General features: G+C 42.3%; 1 protein-coding gene across 3 annotated transcripts in view; it reads right to left on the bottom strand.

Moving 5' to 3' along the window:
• The window catches only part of PRKG1 (protein kinase cGMP-dependent 1), a 1,248,331-nt gene that overhangs the window by 210,092 nt on the left and 1,021,563 nt on the right, over window positions 1–16,676 (bottom strand). For all 3 annotated transcript variants that reach the window (XM_042959915.1, XM_042959911.1, XM_042959912.1), the window contains exons 6-7: window positions 11,443–11,520; window positions 1,456–1,550 (exon numbers count right to left, since the gene is read on the bottom strand). In XM_042959915.1, coding sequence (XP_042815849.1) covers window positions 1,456–1,550; window positions 11,443–11,520 — 173 coding nt within the window. The remainder of the gene's footprint in view (window positions 1–1,455; window positions 1,551–11,442; window positions 11,521–16,676) is intronic.

The following is a 16,676-nucleotide window of genomic DNA, read 5'->3' on the forward strand; positions in this document are numbered from 1 at the left end:
CTCAATCAGAGGCGATTGAAAACGTTTCTGTTTCTTTGGCTCTGTTGGAAACGACGTTTTTCACACAGGCATTTAATCTTGGACCAAAGGAATCAGGTGGCATTATTCTCTAGCATCCTCTACAGATAATCAAGGGAAAGAAACATTCATGTACCAATGCTGTCTCTGCCCGTTATACTGAAAAGCTAGTGCCTATCGCATTCTTTTGTGCGTGTATAGTGAATGTGGTATTTCTTCCGACTTTGCTGTTGGAAAAAAGCGAACGGGAAGTACATGCTCATCAGATAAGGATCAAATGAACCGCATACAAGAAAAGAAAAAAAGAAAGTCAAATGCATTTAGTTCTATTTGGTTCTGAATCTTCATTAGCTAATGTGGTGTACTTAGGAGGACTTATCAGATCCGTTTCATGTCTATAGCTGTGAAAGGGTAGGAAAAGAAAAAGAAAAGTTGCTCTGTGCTTGTGGCTTAAAAATTAAAACTCCCTGAGTTATTTCTTCATAACAATCTTAAACAAAATGCTTCTAATGTAATTTTTAAAAGAAGGCATAATTTGAAATGGAAGCAAAACTCAGTGTTCCAAATATTTTGGGAACGAATTATAGCCTACTGCGGTTCCTCTCTAGCAGACGCTCCTGCACCTGGAATTTGATACCAAAATAAAAGTTTATTGGTTATTTCTGATTCAAGTATGTATGTGTACACACACACACACACACACACACCCTGCACTGAGTTTTGAAAAGTCTCATCTATATATACTGATAATTCAGATGTGTTGTTTATTGGAAAACAAGAAGAGACTACCCAAATATATGTGCCAAATTTGTCATGCATTCTGTAAAATGTGTAGTCCAAAATCAACTGGGTTTTTCTTCCATAGTATATGGGAAGAAATCCCAAGTGCTTGCTTCTCGAGGCTTTACAAGTAGAATTTCCGGGACCTTGCAATATACGTCTCTGGGTCCATCCATGGTTAATGTTCATGTGCATTATCTCCGCCACCGGGAGGACAACTACTACCCAGACGTGAATCCCAGCCAGTCTCCACCGCCTTCTGATCCTTGGTTTGTACCGTCGGCTCAGGGATTTCCAAATTCTCAACCAATCACCTTCCTAGGATTCTGAGCAAAACTACTCCACAAAGTAAACTTAGCAGAGACTTTTCCCTCCCTTTTAGAGTCTTTATAGAGATTGTGGTTACTGAGCACAAAGCTAGGAAATTTTTCCGTTACTATAAAAACGTTATACTACAGAAGCTAATCCATTTATCTTAAAGCCTATGTAAATGCATTACAAGTCCACATGGAAATAAATAAAAACGATTATTAAGCCTCTGTGTCTGGTATTAGGATAAACACTAATTAAAGGGCCTCTTTTGCTAGGAGCTCAATATTTAAGACAGGAATTTATGTCGTGCTCAAACCAAAACCGTGTCCGATGTGATCTACTCACCCTTGCAAGGCCTTCTCTCCAAACCAGTCTCCTTTCCCTAAAGTTCTAAGAAAGACCGGGTCTTCACTTGGTGAGTCTTCCCGAGTGACATTTACCTGCAAAGGGAAACAATAAAAGTCTATATCCACTGCACACACGGATTGATCAAATGAACACTAACCTATGATGTTAATTCCACTTGTTTCCACTTTTAAAGAAAACGCATACATTACCACGAAAAGGACCAACACAATATCACAAATGTCCATGCACATCACAAGAAATGCCCATCAAATACTGTTAGGCTGTTTCGAGCTGTTTTCAGGAAGCAATAAATTATCCAGAAATCTGAATTTCACTTAATTCTCATTCTTGTTCTTGTTTCCTACCTCCTGTGAGGCAAGCACTATGAAAAATTAAGTGAGCCTTCCTCCAACCTTTTGTAATGTGTTTATGTGTTTGGGTTTTTAAAAAATATGCATAGCATAATACAGTATGTATCTTACTCTAAGATAAATGTAAGTATGCAACTTACATTTTTTTCCCTTAACATTGTTTTATTACTTATTCCGTGCTCTTAGATATGAATCTAGTCCATTCATTTTCATGTTTCGGGGCCTTTTTCCATTCTCCGTTTACTCATCCATTTCCTTACAGGTGGACGTTTATACTGTTTTTGCTGCAGTAAACATCTTTCTACACACCTCTCATGCACGTCCCCATTCCACGAAGACACGCTTGTCTCTTCCACTCACAGGTTAATGAAGCCTTTTTAGAGGTCCCTAACCCAAGACAGTCCTTAAGGTCCACCTGCTTTGTTCAGTAGGATTTCAGTTTTTAAGACGAATAAAGTTCAGTTTTCACCTAATAAAGAGCTGTAAGTTTTTTTCTATTTTTTTTTTTTTTTTTTAATTTTTTTTTCAACGTTTTTTATTTATTTTTGGGAGAGAGACAGAACATGAACGGGGGAGGGGCAGAGAGAGAGGGAGACACAGAATCGGAAACAGGCTCCAGGCTCCGAGCCATCAGCCCAGAGCCCGACGCGGGGCTCGAACTCACGGACCGCGAGATCGTGACCTGGCTGAAGTCGGACGCTTAACCGACTGCGCCACCCAGGCGCCCCTCTATTTTTTTGATTTTTATTTTAGAGAGAAAGTGCTCATGAGTAGGGAAGAGGAGCAGAATTTTTTTAAATGCTTATTTGAGAGACAGTGAGAGAGCAGGGGAGGAGCACAGAGAGAGGGAAAATCCCAAGCAGGCTCTGCACTGACAGCACAGAGTCCAACACGGGGCTCAGTCTCACAAACTCTGAGATCGTAACCGGAGTCAAAACCAAGAGTCCATCGCTTTACCTACTGAGCCAACCAGGTGACCCACAAGAGAGCGTCTTAAGCAGACTCCATGCTCAGTGTGGACCACTACCCAAGGCTCAATCCCACAACCCTGCGACCATGACCTGAGCTGAAATAGAGTCAGACACTCAACCAACTGAGCTACCCAGGTGCCCAAGAGCTGTAAGTTGTTTGAACAGAAAAGCTTTATTGCCCAAACAAGATATCTTGGCCCCTAAGGACTTGTGTCCGCAGAAGGAAAATAATGTTTTTGTTGCATGAATGAAGACCTAAATGTAGGAAGCTGTAACTTAATTCACTTCCCCCCCAGGTTCTACTAATATTCATAAAACTGGCTATGTTTCACCTAGAATGGTTAAATAGTTAAAACTCACCTACCTGGAAAATGTAAGGTGGTAGAAAAAATTCATTTGTTTTAATCAGTAGGGTTTTAAGTTTATTTATTTTTGAGAAAGAGAGGAAGTGGGGGAGGAGCAGGGAGAAAGGAAGACAGAGGATCCCAAAGACGTTCCAGGCTGTCAGTGCAGAGCTCAGCATGGGGCTTAAACTCAGGCACCCGGAGATCATGACCTGAGCCAAATTCAACAGTTGGACATTTAAGCAACTGAGCCACCCAGATGCCCCAGAAAAAATTAATTTCTTAAAACAATGCTAGACACTTAAGCACATTTAAAAATACTATGCTTTGGGTTTCTGAGTTTAGAGATTAGATGACAAAGAACAGGACTTTTGTAAGTAAGAATGTATGGGCAAGGTGGAGGGAATTCAATTATTATTCTCCACTGATGCATTTGATTACTTTTCCACACTGTGTCAAAACCATGGGGATGTAGTTTTTAACCCTCTTAAACCAACCTATATCACAGAGATGCTCATTTGCATGCTGATAAGGCTTTTATAGATGTGAATAGAAATACACTACCGCATTGATTCTCAAACTTTGTGGTAGGGGGCTTTACTTAAAATAAAGGCTACTGAACTTATTAGATATGTCTCCTAAGACAAAGGAAACAAAAGCAAAAATGAACTGTTGGTACTACATCGAGATAAAAACATTCTTCACGGTGAAGGAAATAATCAACAAAACTAAAAGGCAGCCTATGGAATGGGAGACAATTTTTGCAAATGACCTGATAAACTGTTAGTATCCAAAATCTATAAAGAACTTATCAAACTCAACATCCAAAAACCAAATAATCCAGTTAAAAAATGGGCAGAAGACACTAATAGATGTTTTTTCAAAGAAGACATCCGGATGGCCAACAAACACATGAAAAGATGTTCAACATCACTGATCATCAGGGAAATAGAAATCAAAACTCCAATGAGTTACCACCTCACACCTGTCAGAATGGCTAAAATCAACAACACAAGAAACAACAGGTGTTGGCAAGGATGTGGAGAAAGGGGGAACCCATGTGCACTCTTGGTGGGAATGCAAACTGGTGCAGCCACTCTGGAAGACAGTATGGAGGCTCCTCAAAAAGTTATCAATGGAACTACCCTGTGATCCAGAAATTACACTACTAGATATTTCCCTGAAGGATGCAAAACTACAGATTCAAAGGGGCACATGCACCTCAATGATTATAGCATCACTATCAACAATAGTGAAACTATGCGGAGAGACCAAGTGTCCATTGACTGGTGAATGGATAAAGAAGATACGGTGTGTATACACACACACACACACACACACACACACACACACACACACACACACACACGCACACACACAGGAATATTAGCCATCAAAAACAATGAAATTTTGCCATTTATAATGACATGGATGAAACTAGAGAATATTATGCTAAGTGAAATAAGTCAAATACCTTATGATTTCACTCATGTGTGAAATTTAAGAAACAAAACAGGTGAACATGGGATGGGGGGAGAGAGGGGGAAGCCATAAAGCAAACTCTTAACTATAGAGAACAAACTGAGGGTTAATGGAGGGGAGGAGTGTGGGGAGATGGGTTAAATGGGCGATGGAGATTAAGGAGGGCACCTGCCGTGATGAGCACTGTGTGTTTTCTGCAAGTGATGAATCACTAAATTCTACATGCAAAACTAACATCACACTGTATGTTAACTAACTGGAATTTAAGTAAAAGCTTGGAAGAGAAAAATAAAATAAGGGCTACTTGACTGTCATTCTTGAGGTTCTAATCTATTGGGACTTGGAAATCTGCATTTCAAAAGATTAATATAGGTGTCTTAGATGCAAATGTTCCATAGACCAAACTTTGACAGACATGAATCCATTGTTTTATTTCTGAACCTCGGTTTTCTCAACTGTACAATAGGCAACGCAACAAAATTATCTTTCAGTCCTGACTATTAAAAAAAAAGGCATGAACGAAGGTGTAATATACTAAAAGATCATTAGTTCAAAATTAGATATAAAGATACATTATATAATTGTACATTTGTCTTGTGGTTAACAACAACAACAAAAAGATTAAAAATTTGAAATGCCAGGTTTATGCAAGGCATGGAAAGATTTCAGTGGATTTTGAAATATCTTTACAAAAATGTTACTGAAATGCAGGAACAGAGGCATAAAAAGTGGGCCACCTATTGAACAGACCACTTTCTGCTTATATGATAAGTGTGAAGAAAACCCTATCTGCATAATCCATATATGTGAAAAGATAAGCAGGTCAAAGAACAAGAAGAAAAGCTTTCCTTTAAAGTTGCAATTTCTACACTTTTTCTTTTTACATATAATGAATCATTCTAAATATGCAGACATCAGGCATGGACATTTGCATCTTTAATTCTAAAAAAAAATAAGTTAGGATAGAGAAAGTTAAATATGCAGAGATAGCCTCTCTAACCTTGGCCTATATTACTTATTATTTTCCCTTAAACCACAAAGTACTTTATGACCCACAATGCTAGGGGAAAGGAGTACCTATGGAGCCTTTAAAAAAATTTTTTTTAACATTTATTTATTTTTGAGACAGAGAGACAGAGCTGAACAGGGGAGGGGCAGAGAGAGAGGGAGACACAGAATCTGAAATGGGCTCCAGGCTCTGAGCTGTCAGCACAGAGCCTGATGCGGGGCTCGAACTCACGAACCGTGAGATCATGACCTGAGCTGAAGTCGGACGCTTAACCGACTGAGCCACCCAGGCACCCCAGCTTATGGAGCCTTAAAGACAGTAATACTTGGTCTGTCTGACCCGTGTTACCTCACCACCTCAACTAAAAAATGGGAGAGTTATCTCAAAAGAGGGTATGTGCATGTATGAATTAAATAAGGAAATCTCATGTGAAAAGCATCCTCTTAATGGTAAGTGCTCAAAAAGGTTGGTGACTTTCCTCATATTTTCTCCCTTTCTTCTACTACTCATGTTTCAGAAATTCATGCATTTGGTTGTAAAATAAATATCCCCTTATCACTACTATTGCTCTTTCACTGTTGCTATGAAACGCTATTTAGAGCAGAAACTTCTTTTCCTTCTAGAGAAATAAGAGTGTGTGTTCTAATGTTTTCACTTACCTATGTATTAACTTGTTTTCTGAAAGACATATGTGGGGTCTAGTGATTTGAGTTTTTTAAACTAGTTAAGTTTATTTATTTATTTTGAGAGAGAGAGAGAGAAAGAGAGAGAGAGAGAGAGAGAGAGAGAGAGAATGAATGAACGAATGAATGAATGAATGAATGTGAGTGGAGGAGAGGTGGAGAAAGAGGGAGAGAAAATCCCAACCAGGCTCCGCACTGTCAGCATAGAGACCGACGTGGGGCCCCAACTCATGAACCTTGAGATCATGACCTGAGCCGAAACCAAGAGCCAGACGCTTAACCGACTAGGCCACCCAGGCGCCCTTAAACTCTATTTTAAAACCATACACATATTTTAAAAATTAAGAATCAAAATTAAGAATCAAAATGAAAATTAGAGATTTTTAGGGGGACATCTAAAATTGATCTTTGATACTGAAGACTTCAATAAACAGTATCAGTGTACTCAACCAACATGTTTAATCAAAAACAATTTTAAAACACAAAACGTTTTAGTACAGATTCAGGTTATATAAACAAAGCAATGTTTACTGTAAAAAACCCAAAAGAAGCTTAGAATTTACAGATTTATGGCAAAGACTCAGCTGGAGAATAAGGGTTAGGTCATCACTCTCCTACCTGTGTGACTAACAGACCACAGAAACCGAGAAGTCCCCAAACCAAAGCATTTCTCCTTTCTAACAGTGTTCCTCACATAGCACTCAAAACTTGGTCCTGTTATTCCCAAACCAAAATGCCTCCTGAAGGAGAATGAGGGCACTTTAGGCAACGTATCTGCTAGCTTGGGACACGTACAGGGTAGGAATGTTTTTTCTGAGCTTCAAGTTTGCCTGCACTCTTTGAGCCATGAATTAAATTCAGTGTGGTCAAGATGTAGGATTTCTAGGAGTAGGATGTGATCATTGAACCTTCTGTGTAACATGGGAGTAAATTAGAGTCTCTCTCCACTGCGTGTCCTAACCCACTCTCCCAAAATGCCTGCCGTGCATCTCATGGTCATGATCCCCTTTCTAATGTCTGTAATATAATGTGTGTGCCTACGTGCCCTCACAACTCATTCCAGGCATAAATACCAGATATTTTCCTGTTGTTGAACCTCATAAAAATGCGAGCATACCACATGTATTCTTCGGCGACTTGCTTCTTTTGAGCGGTATTGTATTTGAGATTTCTCCAATTCTCCCATGTTAATACACAATGCTGAAGTTCATTTCCTCACTTTACATATTATCCCATTATATGAATATATATATCCCATTATATATGTCCCATTATATACATACATACACATTTCATTAATTCTTCTAGAGATATAAATGTGTTTCTTCCAGATTTACCTATATAATTACTGTTCTATCTCATGACTTCCAAATAGTTCTCTTGCCTTATTGTAATGACTGTGGCGTTCAGTTGCATATTGAACAGAAGTGCTGATAATGCTCATTTTATCTTGTCCTTGATCTACAAGGAAGAGCTTCTCATGCTTCACTCTTACGTACCCATATACAAATAAAATTTCCATAATTTCCATATTCAACAACATCAAACATCATGATAAACCAATCTGTTTACCCAACACGCTCAAACAATTAATTCTAAGCAAAGCCATCTGGTTTTAAATGGCATTTAATGGACAAGAGTTTTCGAATCACATTTTTTTCTAACAGCAGCATATTAGATATGTTGAACAGAATCAGAAAATCAAAATGTATTTGAATCATTACTGCAACTCTCAAGTTTTGCCTAACAATCCTGTTCAATCTTGGCTCAACTTCTTTCTGGAGAGAGTTCAATTTTTGATGTAACACAGCTACAGGGCCATACGCACAAAATTTGGGCAAAGATAGTTTTCACTGCTCCTTTGTGAATTCTTTGATATCTTATAGTTCATGGTTGGGTGGAAAGGAACGTCATGTTTCCAGGCAACTGGAATATACAGAGAACTAACTCAGCTTCTAGAAGAGGCAGCAACAAGTACTGTAGACATCACTATAAGCGTTTTGCTCAAGGTGTAGAACAATCAGTTTGTGGAGGTTTAACGGGGGAAAAACACGTATTTCGGAGTTTCTCCCTTTGTGTGCAAGTGCTTCATGGGAAAATAAAAAGCCTTACACTTAAATGAATGTCTTGAGTGGGGGGAATCCACTTGTAACTCTAGCTGCCTGTGGGTGTCTTATGACATGCTCTAAGGAAAAGCCAGTTCAGGGGTAACAGGGAAACGATCTTTGCAAGGGTTACCCTTTGTAATTTTTTAAACACATAAGAAAACAAGTTTACATCTGTATACCTAAAGCAAAGCATAGAGATTCAGAAAATTTCAATTCTGCAACCTACTGGCCTGCTTACTTGAAGGCTCTTGTTACTTTTCTCTCCTGTTCCATCCCACTGGGACTTAAGCGGGTTCAACGCCTGCCCCTCAGGATTTTATATACTGATTCCAATACACGCATACAAGAATTAGTATAATTAATATACTAATATCATATCTTAATAATCATATAATTAATGTGATTAAAAATCATAGCAGCTAAGCCGCAGGACATGAAAAACTAGTTATGGAAAAATCTACGGCTGGTTTAAAAAACATCTTGAATGTGTCAAAAGAGTCTAACATATTCTTTCTACTTCTCTCCCAGGATCCCCATGGTGCTCTGAAATATTGCCAAGGGAATGGGCTCCCGCGGTGTCATTTCCTTGTTATTTCTGTTGATGCATAATGCAAAACTCATAAAGTAGCACCCCTAATGCACCTGTTTTAAACTCAAACTGGTTACAAACCACAGGTTCCTTTAGGTAGTGCTAGGAATTTGCAGTAATGGGGTAATCACAAAAGTCTGTCAGAAATTCATCATAAATGGGTAAATGTATCATCCCATGAGAGCAAAGGATTAGCAAAGTGATGAAGAAAAAAAAAATAAATCCAGACTGTCAGGACAAAAAAATCCCCCTGTGGCCTACTGAATCATTTATATCCATGAGGATTTTCAATTTCTCCTGATTCTTTAGTAAATGTTAAGAAATAAGACAGTAAATGGTAAAGCTCCAATAATTTATACATAAACCACAAAATGTTAAGGTTTCTTAGCCTCTAACACTGGGCCATTCAGAACACAGTTTTCACTGTAACTGTGGTCAGACATGTCATTTCTTGATGTCCTCAAGATGCTGGCACCTGACATCTATGTCTGTCCCAGGCTTTCTGCGATCCGTCAACAGAACAGGTATGATACAAACACAGCCGGTGCCATCTTCGCTTTAGTGACATGTCACTGGTGTAAAGTCAGACACATTCTTGAGTCAAAATCGTTTCAGAGGGGATTATCTAACCTGTGACCCAGCAAGATTTATAATCTTTCACGTATCCTGTTCACTGTGGGTCTGTAAATCGCTTTCCTTTTTTCACACGAGCCATAAAGTACGAGAGTCAGTCGTATTTGTTCAATTAGAAGAAACAGACTTATTTACATTTTAGAAATCGCTTCTTCATTTACAAATTTTAATTGGGGCGCCTGGGCGGCTCAGTCGGTTGGGCATCCGACTTTGGCTCAGGTCACGATCTCACGTCATGAATTTGAGCCCCGTGTGGGGCTCTGTGCTGACGGCTCGGAGCCTGGAGCCTGCTTCCGATTCTGTGTCTCCCTTCCTCTCTGCCCCTCCCCCACTGATGCTCTGTCTCTCAAAAATGAATAAACATTAAAACATTAAAATAAACAAAATTTTAATTTACTTTTCAAATAAGCTCTATGCCCCACACGAGGCTCGAACTCACCACTCTAAGATCAAGTCACATGCTCTACTCACTGAATCCAGTCAGGCACCCCTAAACTTACTTACATTTCAAAATAACAATTAGAAAAATGAGAACTGCTGTACACATTCCCTTCCACCGGCATTTCCTTCCCTGTCGCTAAGTATGTACAAATTCCTCTTAAGGATCCCTTATGATGAAGCAAAATAAGTTCAGATCATTAGATATAAATATCATATATTATAACTTACAAGGTTATGACTTCACTGATGAAAGGAAATGTAAGGTATTTTTAGGGTGTTAGAGCATACATCTGCATAAGTCGCCATTTTCCAATTCACTTAATTTATTATTTAGTTTTTAAATACAAGTTAAAGTAGATTTCTAATGCTTCAAAGTTAATATAAAAGCATAAATTATGATTTTTCATTCATATCCTTTGTCTACCCCATATTTATCCTTTCCCCTATAATTTATCACTTTTAATAGATCCTGTTTAATAGGTTTATCCTTTCCCTTATAACATCACTTTTAATGGATATTAAGAAGTATCCATTGAAAATTTCTTTATGAAGACATAATAAAACATGAATATATTTATATCCTTGATGTTCTGGGTGCTAAGCAACTTGCCTAAGAATACTGAGACTGATAAGTTTTATAGGGGGATTCAGACTTGGACCATTTATTTTATTTTTATTTCATTTTATTATTATTATTTTTTGAGAGAGAGAGAGAGAACATGGACAGGGGAGAGGGGCAGAGAGAGAGAGAGAGACAGAGAGAGAGAGACAGAGAGAGAGAGAGAGAGAGAGAGAGAGAATGAATCTCAAGCAGGCTCCAGGCTCAACATGGAGGCCAACACGGGGCTCGATCTCACTAACCTGGGGATCATGACCTGAGCTGAAATCAGGAGTTGGATGCTCAACTGACTGAGCCAGGAGTCCCTGGACCATCTGATTTTAAAGCCCTGGTGTTCTACCATAGCTATGTTACTGCTTCTAATGATGAGACGGAACTTTTCATTTTTGTTTTTGTTTTTTCCTGTTGAGAATTTCTAAAGTCACCTTAGTCTGTTTCTTGTTTAACTATATAATTTAAATGGGAATCTTCCCATTTATGCAGACATGTCAGTGGCATCTAGCATCATGGTTATTAAATTATAGAACACAGGTTATTTTCTGGTCTTCAGAGTTCTACTTACTCTTCCTCCAGCACCATTTTTGGGAGGTCCTTTCTCAAATGTTTCTCTATCCATTTCAGAAGATGGAAAAGCTCGAACAGCTCACGCCCCGTGTGCACGATCCTCCAGGGGTCATTGATGCTCCCCAGGCCCCGCCCCACCGTGCAGCCCCCTTTGGTGCTCGAGGGCTTACCGTGCCTTTGCTGATGATAAAGAACGTGTCCCCTCTGGCACCTTGCCTGATGATATACTCCCCATTCTCATAGTGGGTCTGCAAAACAGAAACAGTAATAGAAAAAAAACATGAAGAAGGGAGTAATATCACAAACAGCTCAACCTCTTCAGATGTCAGCTCTGCAGGGATGCATTCACCCTGATGGAATTTTCCCCAAGCCAAGAATCGATCATGATTTAAGAGTAACAGTGAATGAGCACAACAATCACAAAGAAATAAGGTTTATCATGCTCGCGTTTAAAACTGTTTCGTTAATGCCATTTTTCTGGGTGATTATATTCCGATCTTTAAATTCATTCATTTTAATAGTTTGAAAAAAATATTCTCTCTCCCATCAACTGAGCATGAAATAAAACAGCAGAGCTGCTAATTAAATTGGTCTTTTTATTGTGTCATTCTCGTTTGGGTTTTAGTATTTTTATGATGATACCCTCCCCTCCCCTCCCCCTGCTTTTTTTGTAGAAATTACTGTGGCATCTAAAGATCTTCATTTGGAAACCAGATTGATTTTCACTGTGGGTTACATGGTCTTAGGGTGAGTCTGAAGGCACTGCCTCATGCTTTCGCGTCCTTGCTTCAGTCATTTAGATTCGGCCCCTGTCAAACGGAATGTCTTCATTTTATGGACCGAATTCTGGTCCAGCATCTGGGAGCTCATCAGCCAGCAAATGAAGAGCAAAGTAAGGCTGCTCTCAGTGTGTCACTCAGTGTGTCAGAGCTCAGATTTGGACACAGTCACTAGGTCCGTTCCCAGGGTGAAGATCACTCCTGCCATGAACAAAAGTAATTTCTATAAGGCGAGGTGGGAAAAAGTATATTGCTGGGTCAGGAGCTATAACAGAAAAATGACACTGTGCCATCTGGCGACACTCCTCTCTGTGGCTCAGCAAGGGAGCCGTATTTGGGGAAAGAAAACGTACTTTATGCACTCCCTAGGAAACAGATTTCATGGCTTACATGGGGTATCCATCAGGCCAACGACTGATTTGTCCTTATGTACTTCACTACTATGTTCCTTAATGCTACTGTCTATTCACTCTTTTTTTAATGTTTATTTATTTATTCTGAGAGAGAGAGAGTGCTAATGCACAGTGGGGGAGGGGCATAGAGAGAGGGACAGAATCCCAGCAGGCTCTGTGCTGGCAGCCCAGAGACGGATGTGGGGCTCGAACTCACAAAACCATGAGATCCTCACCTGAGCCAAGACCAAGAGTCAGACACTTAACCAACTGAGCCACCCAGGTGCTCCCATCCACTCTTACAACCGCCTTTTGTTAGTACCTGACCGTGAGAACAGCCATAACTTCTTTCGTATATCTAGAAAATTAACGTATTAATTTTCCTTTTTTTTTCTTTTTACTCGTAACAAGTTATAAAAATAGGATTATAGAGTGCATATTCTTCAACTGATTTACTTCATGTAAGAAGCTATCCACGCTCCACTGTCACGACAGTGACAGTGTTGTTTGGGAAAGAAAAGGTCTTTACGACATGCAGATTTTGAAAAAAAATGCCTCGATCTCACCAACATATCTGAGCGCCTCCGAGTCAGGCCCGGTTCTAGGCACTGATGATACAAAGAGGGGTAGGACAAAAATCTCAGAGTAGTAACCATCCACTGAATGTTTCTCCTATGGTGCAACATTCTACAGGCACACAGTCCAATACAGTAGCCTCTGGCCACACGCGGCCACTGAGCAGTGACATGTGGCCAGTGTGTCTGAGAAACTGAATGTTTTTGTGTATTTCATTGCCTAGGTTTTTATCCTTAGTAACAGCGATGTTATATTATGTTCCATTTATCTTCCTCTTTGTCATATTTCTCACTTGCTTCCTAATCTGAAACCTCTTGAAACCCCCCCAAACAAGCCAGGGTGCAAACGCCATACTCCACGTTGGTAGGGTTTGGGTCCGGTCTGTTGTCCAGCCTCACACTTTCCCCAGGCTTCCCCATGGAGAAGGTTCTTGAGCCCCAACAGTAGTATGAGGATAAGTCACCGCTGTCGGGCAGGACAAAGTCTCTCCGAAAAGAAGAGAATTCACAGCTTACAAGAGACCACGTAATGGTAGCAGAAACGCTGTTATTTTGGAAAAGGTAGAAAAATGCAAACAAAAAGCACCAAAACTGGAAGAAACTTTAGCTCATCTGAGGTCATTTTTACTTATCTCCTTAACAGCACATTCCTCCCCATGTGACTGTCCTTTCCTTTCAGAAAGCCACAGTGATTTATACTGTATTACCCTACATACCTAAGTGCGAAAGTAAGACTTTCTCAGGGACAATACACTGCCATCTTGACGCAGATAATCCTTTGCTGGTGGGAGCTGCCCTGGCCAGCTGTTGGGTCTCTAGCAGCCACTGTCGCCTCTATCCCCTGGATTCCAGAGCTGCTTTAAATCCCAAAAGTGAACCTTGTGGCAACCAACAATATCACAAGACATTGCCAATTACCCTGGCGGGGGGGGGCGGTGCAAAACTGTGCCCGGTTGAGAATGTGTGAGCTAAATCTTTTATGGTTTTCTGGACCTGAAACGGCAATTTATGATGTCTCTTGGTAGTGTGTGTGAACCAGATCATTCTTTGGCTTCCCTCAGTGTCGGCTTGGATCCCTGCAAGGTCTAAGGCCTCACGCTTGTGGTGAGCACTGGGAGCCGGTCACTAGCTGGGGGCACGCCTCTGACTGTCAGCTTCTGCCCTGGCCCACGCAGGCCTCTCTGGGGGGAATGCCTAGTCTCCTCCACAGCATGGTGATCTGGGGATGGCGGCTGGCTTCCAAGGGCGCAAAAGCAGAAGGTGCCAGGCTTTCCCAAGGCCCAGCCTGGGAACAGGTCCTGTATCATTTGTGCTACACTCAGAGGGTTCAAGCAGGCCCCAGATGCAAGAGGAGGGGGCTGCACAGAGGTATGAACCTTAGGAGATGGGGTGTATCAGGGCTACTGAAACAGTCTCCCACAGACCTCACGCTTCACATGCATGAGACGGAGCTCCCGACCTTCTCCCAGCCCTGCCTCTCCGTGACTTTTCTCCATCACTGATGACGAGCGCATCTTTCCTGGTACTTGTCCAATCGTCTTGGAGTCCCGTTTGACTCTTCTGTCTTGTAGGCCCACAACTACTCTGTCAATACGCCCACGGTCTCCACCTTCAGATTACACCCAGAACTCAGTGACTCTTCAGGTGCTTTTCCAGCCGCCATGTTCTCCTGCCCCGTCACCTCCTAACTGGGATATCCACTCCTACCCGACCCCTTGGTCCCCCTTCTTACCTAGCAGCCAGGCGATGCTGTTAACACACAGTCAGCCCGTCTGCCCCCATGTGTACGGGGCCCCACAGAAGCTGCAAGGTACTAACGGCTTCTGCTCCTTTCCTTCGCTGGCCCCACCACCCACCTCCCTCCCTCGCACTAAGCCTGCTCTATTCACACCACTTTTATTGCTGTACCTTGAACACCCGGGCCCATCTCAGCGCCTCTGCGTAGGCTCTGTCCTCTGCCTGAGATACCCCTCCACGCCGCATAGCTCAGAAGGAGCTATCTCAGGAGAGGAAGGTTAGCAGAGGGCTGACGGACAGAAGCAAGGGCATCAAGGAATGCTGAAGGTAAAGTAAACCGAGAGCTGGAACCAATCCTTCTGATAAAGAAGGATCCACCGGCAGCCCCAGAGAGACTGCCCTCTCTCTTCTCTACCCTTTGGTATCCCGCTGGGGCTCCTTGTTGGCTGGGGTCAGCTGGGAGTCAGGAGACAGTGGAGGCCTCCCAATTTAAATCAGCCTCTGGACAGACGGAAGGACCCAGGAAAAGTGAAAAGTAGGCCTGTGGGCAAGCGGAAGGCATCAGCCCCACGTTTACCATATCAGTCTCTTCTGAACCACCTTTTCCTCTAGATGTCAGCTCCACAAAGGAATTTGTGTTTTCCCTGCTGTTCCCCCTTGCACCCAGAAGACCACCTGGGTGTTCGCTCAATACTTATCAAGTAAATGGCTTACACGGTAAGGACGCTTTGTGCCCCACACAGCAAGGGCTCTTTCCCTTTTGCTGGTTTGCACCCACCACACGGGTCCACTGCTCCAGGCACTGGGACGGGGTCAGAGCCAAGAGGGGCAGCCTCTCATCCCACAACTCCTTCTGGGGATGGAGGGCCAGAACCCTGGCAACCGTCCCCAAGAGTCTCCTTTGAGCCACATGTCTGTTCTTAAATGAGTGCCCAACAAGACGAATGGGATTCCTCTAAACGGTTTTCATGATTCAACGTCACCCCATGGTGCTGACAAGAAAACCCTTCAAGTGAAAGCAAACCCCTAGCCATGGGAAAATGGGAAGGAGGGATTGCAGAGGAGCCCAAAGCGTGTCTGCTTCATGGAGCAACCCAAGCAGTCACTGCAAGGACAGGACTGAGACGGGGGTGGGTGCAGAAGGGGGACGGGTAATGCTGAGACACTAGGCTGTGAGAAGAAAAGACTCAAGTCACACTAGTTGTCTTCAAATCCCCTCTGAACTGTGGTGAAGCAGAAGGAAGCAGCCTCCCCGGGTGACCTTCTGGAGTGTGTGTGTGTGTGTGCGCGCGTGAGAGAGAGAGAGAGAGAACACACACACACACAGAGAGAGAGAGAGAGAGAGAGAGAGAGAGAGAGAGAGAGAGAGAAAATGAAGGGGAAGAGATCAAGGGTCTCAGAGGGCACATCAGTACAAGGAGGAAGTGGATAGAGGTCTAAGCATCTCCAAGGTGGAATGGGCCACCCAGTGGGCAGGGGACACCACGTACGGAGCACACATCAGCAGAGACAGGGTGAGCAGTGGCCAAGCCACTGGAGAAGAGACTGAGGGCAGCGCCCAAGGATGCCTCAGGGTGAACTTCAGGGCATCTTCCAGCCTTGAGATGCTTCAATTCTCGGACAGGTTGTATTTCCCCAAGATGGCCACCGAATAGGTTCCAGGCCACAAGTTGCTCTGGGTGGTGCCTTTGCCATTCTCCCATCAAGAGCTGGAACCTCACTTCCCTCCCCTTGAAACCGGGTGGCCTTAGCAGCTCTTCTGTACCAGTCTGTGTGGAAGTCATGCCGCATGACTTCCAAGGTTATCTCAGAAAGCTTCCACCTGGTTCTCAGGGGTCTCCATCCCGGAAGCCACACCAGGCTGTGAGAAGCCAGAGCCACACCTTGGAGCGATGTGCAGGGGATCTGGCTGATAGCACCA

The sequence above is a fragment of the Panthera tigris genome, chromosome D2, assembly GCF_018350195.1.
Source record: "Panthera tigris isolate Pti1 chromosome D2, P.tigris_Pti1_mat1.1, whole genome shotgun sequence".
Lineage (NCBI taxonomy): Eukaryota > Metazoa > Chordata > Mammalia > Carnivora > Felidae > Panthera > Panthera tigris.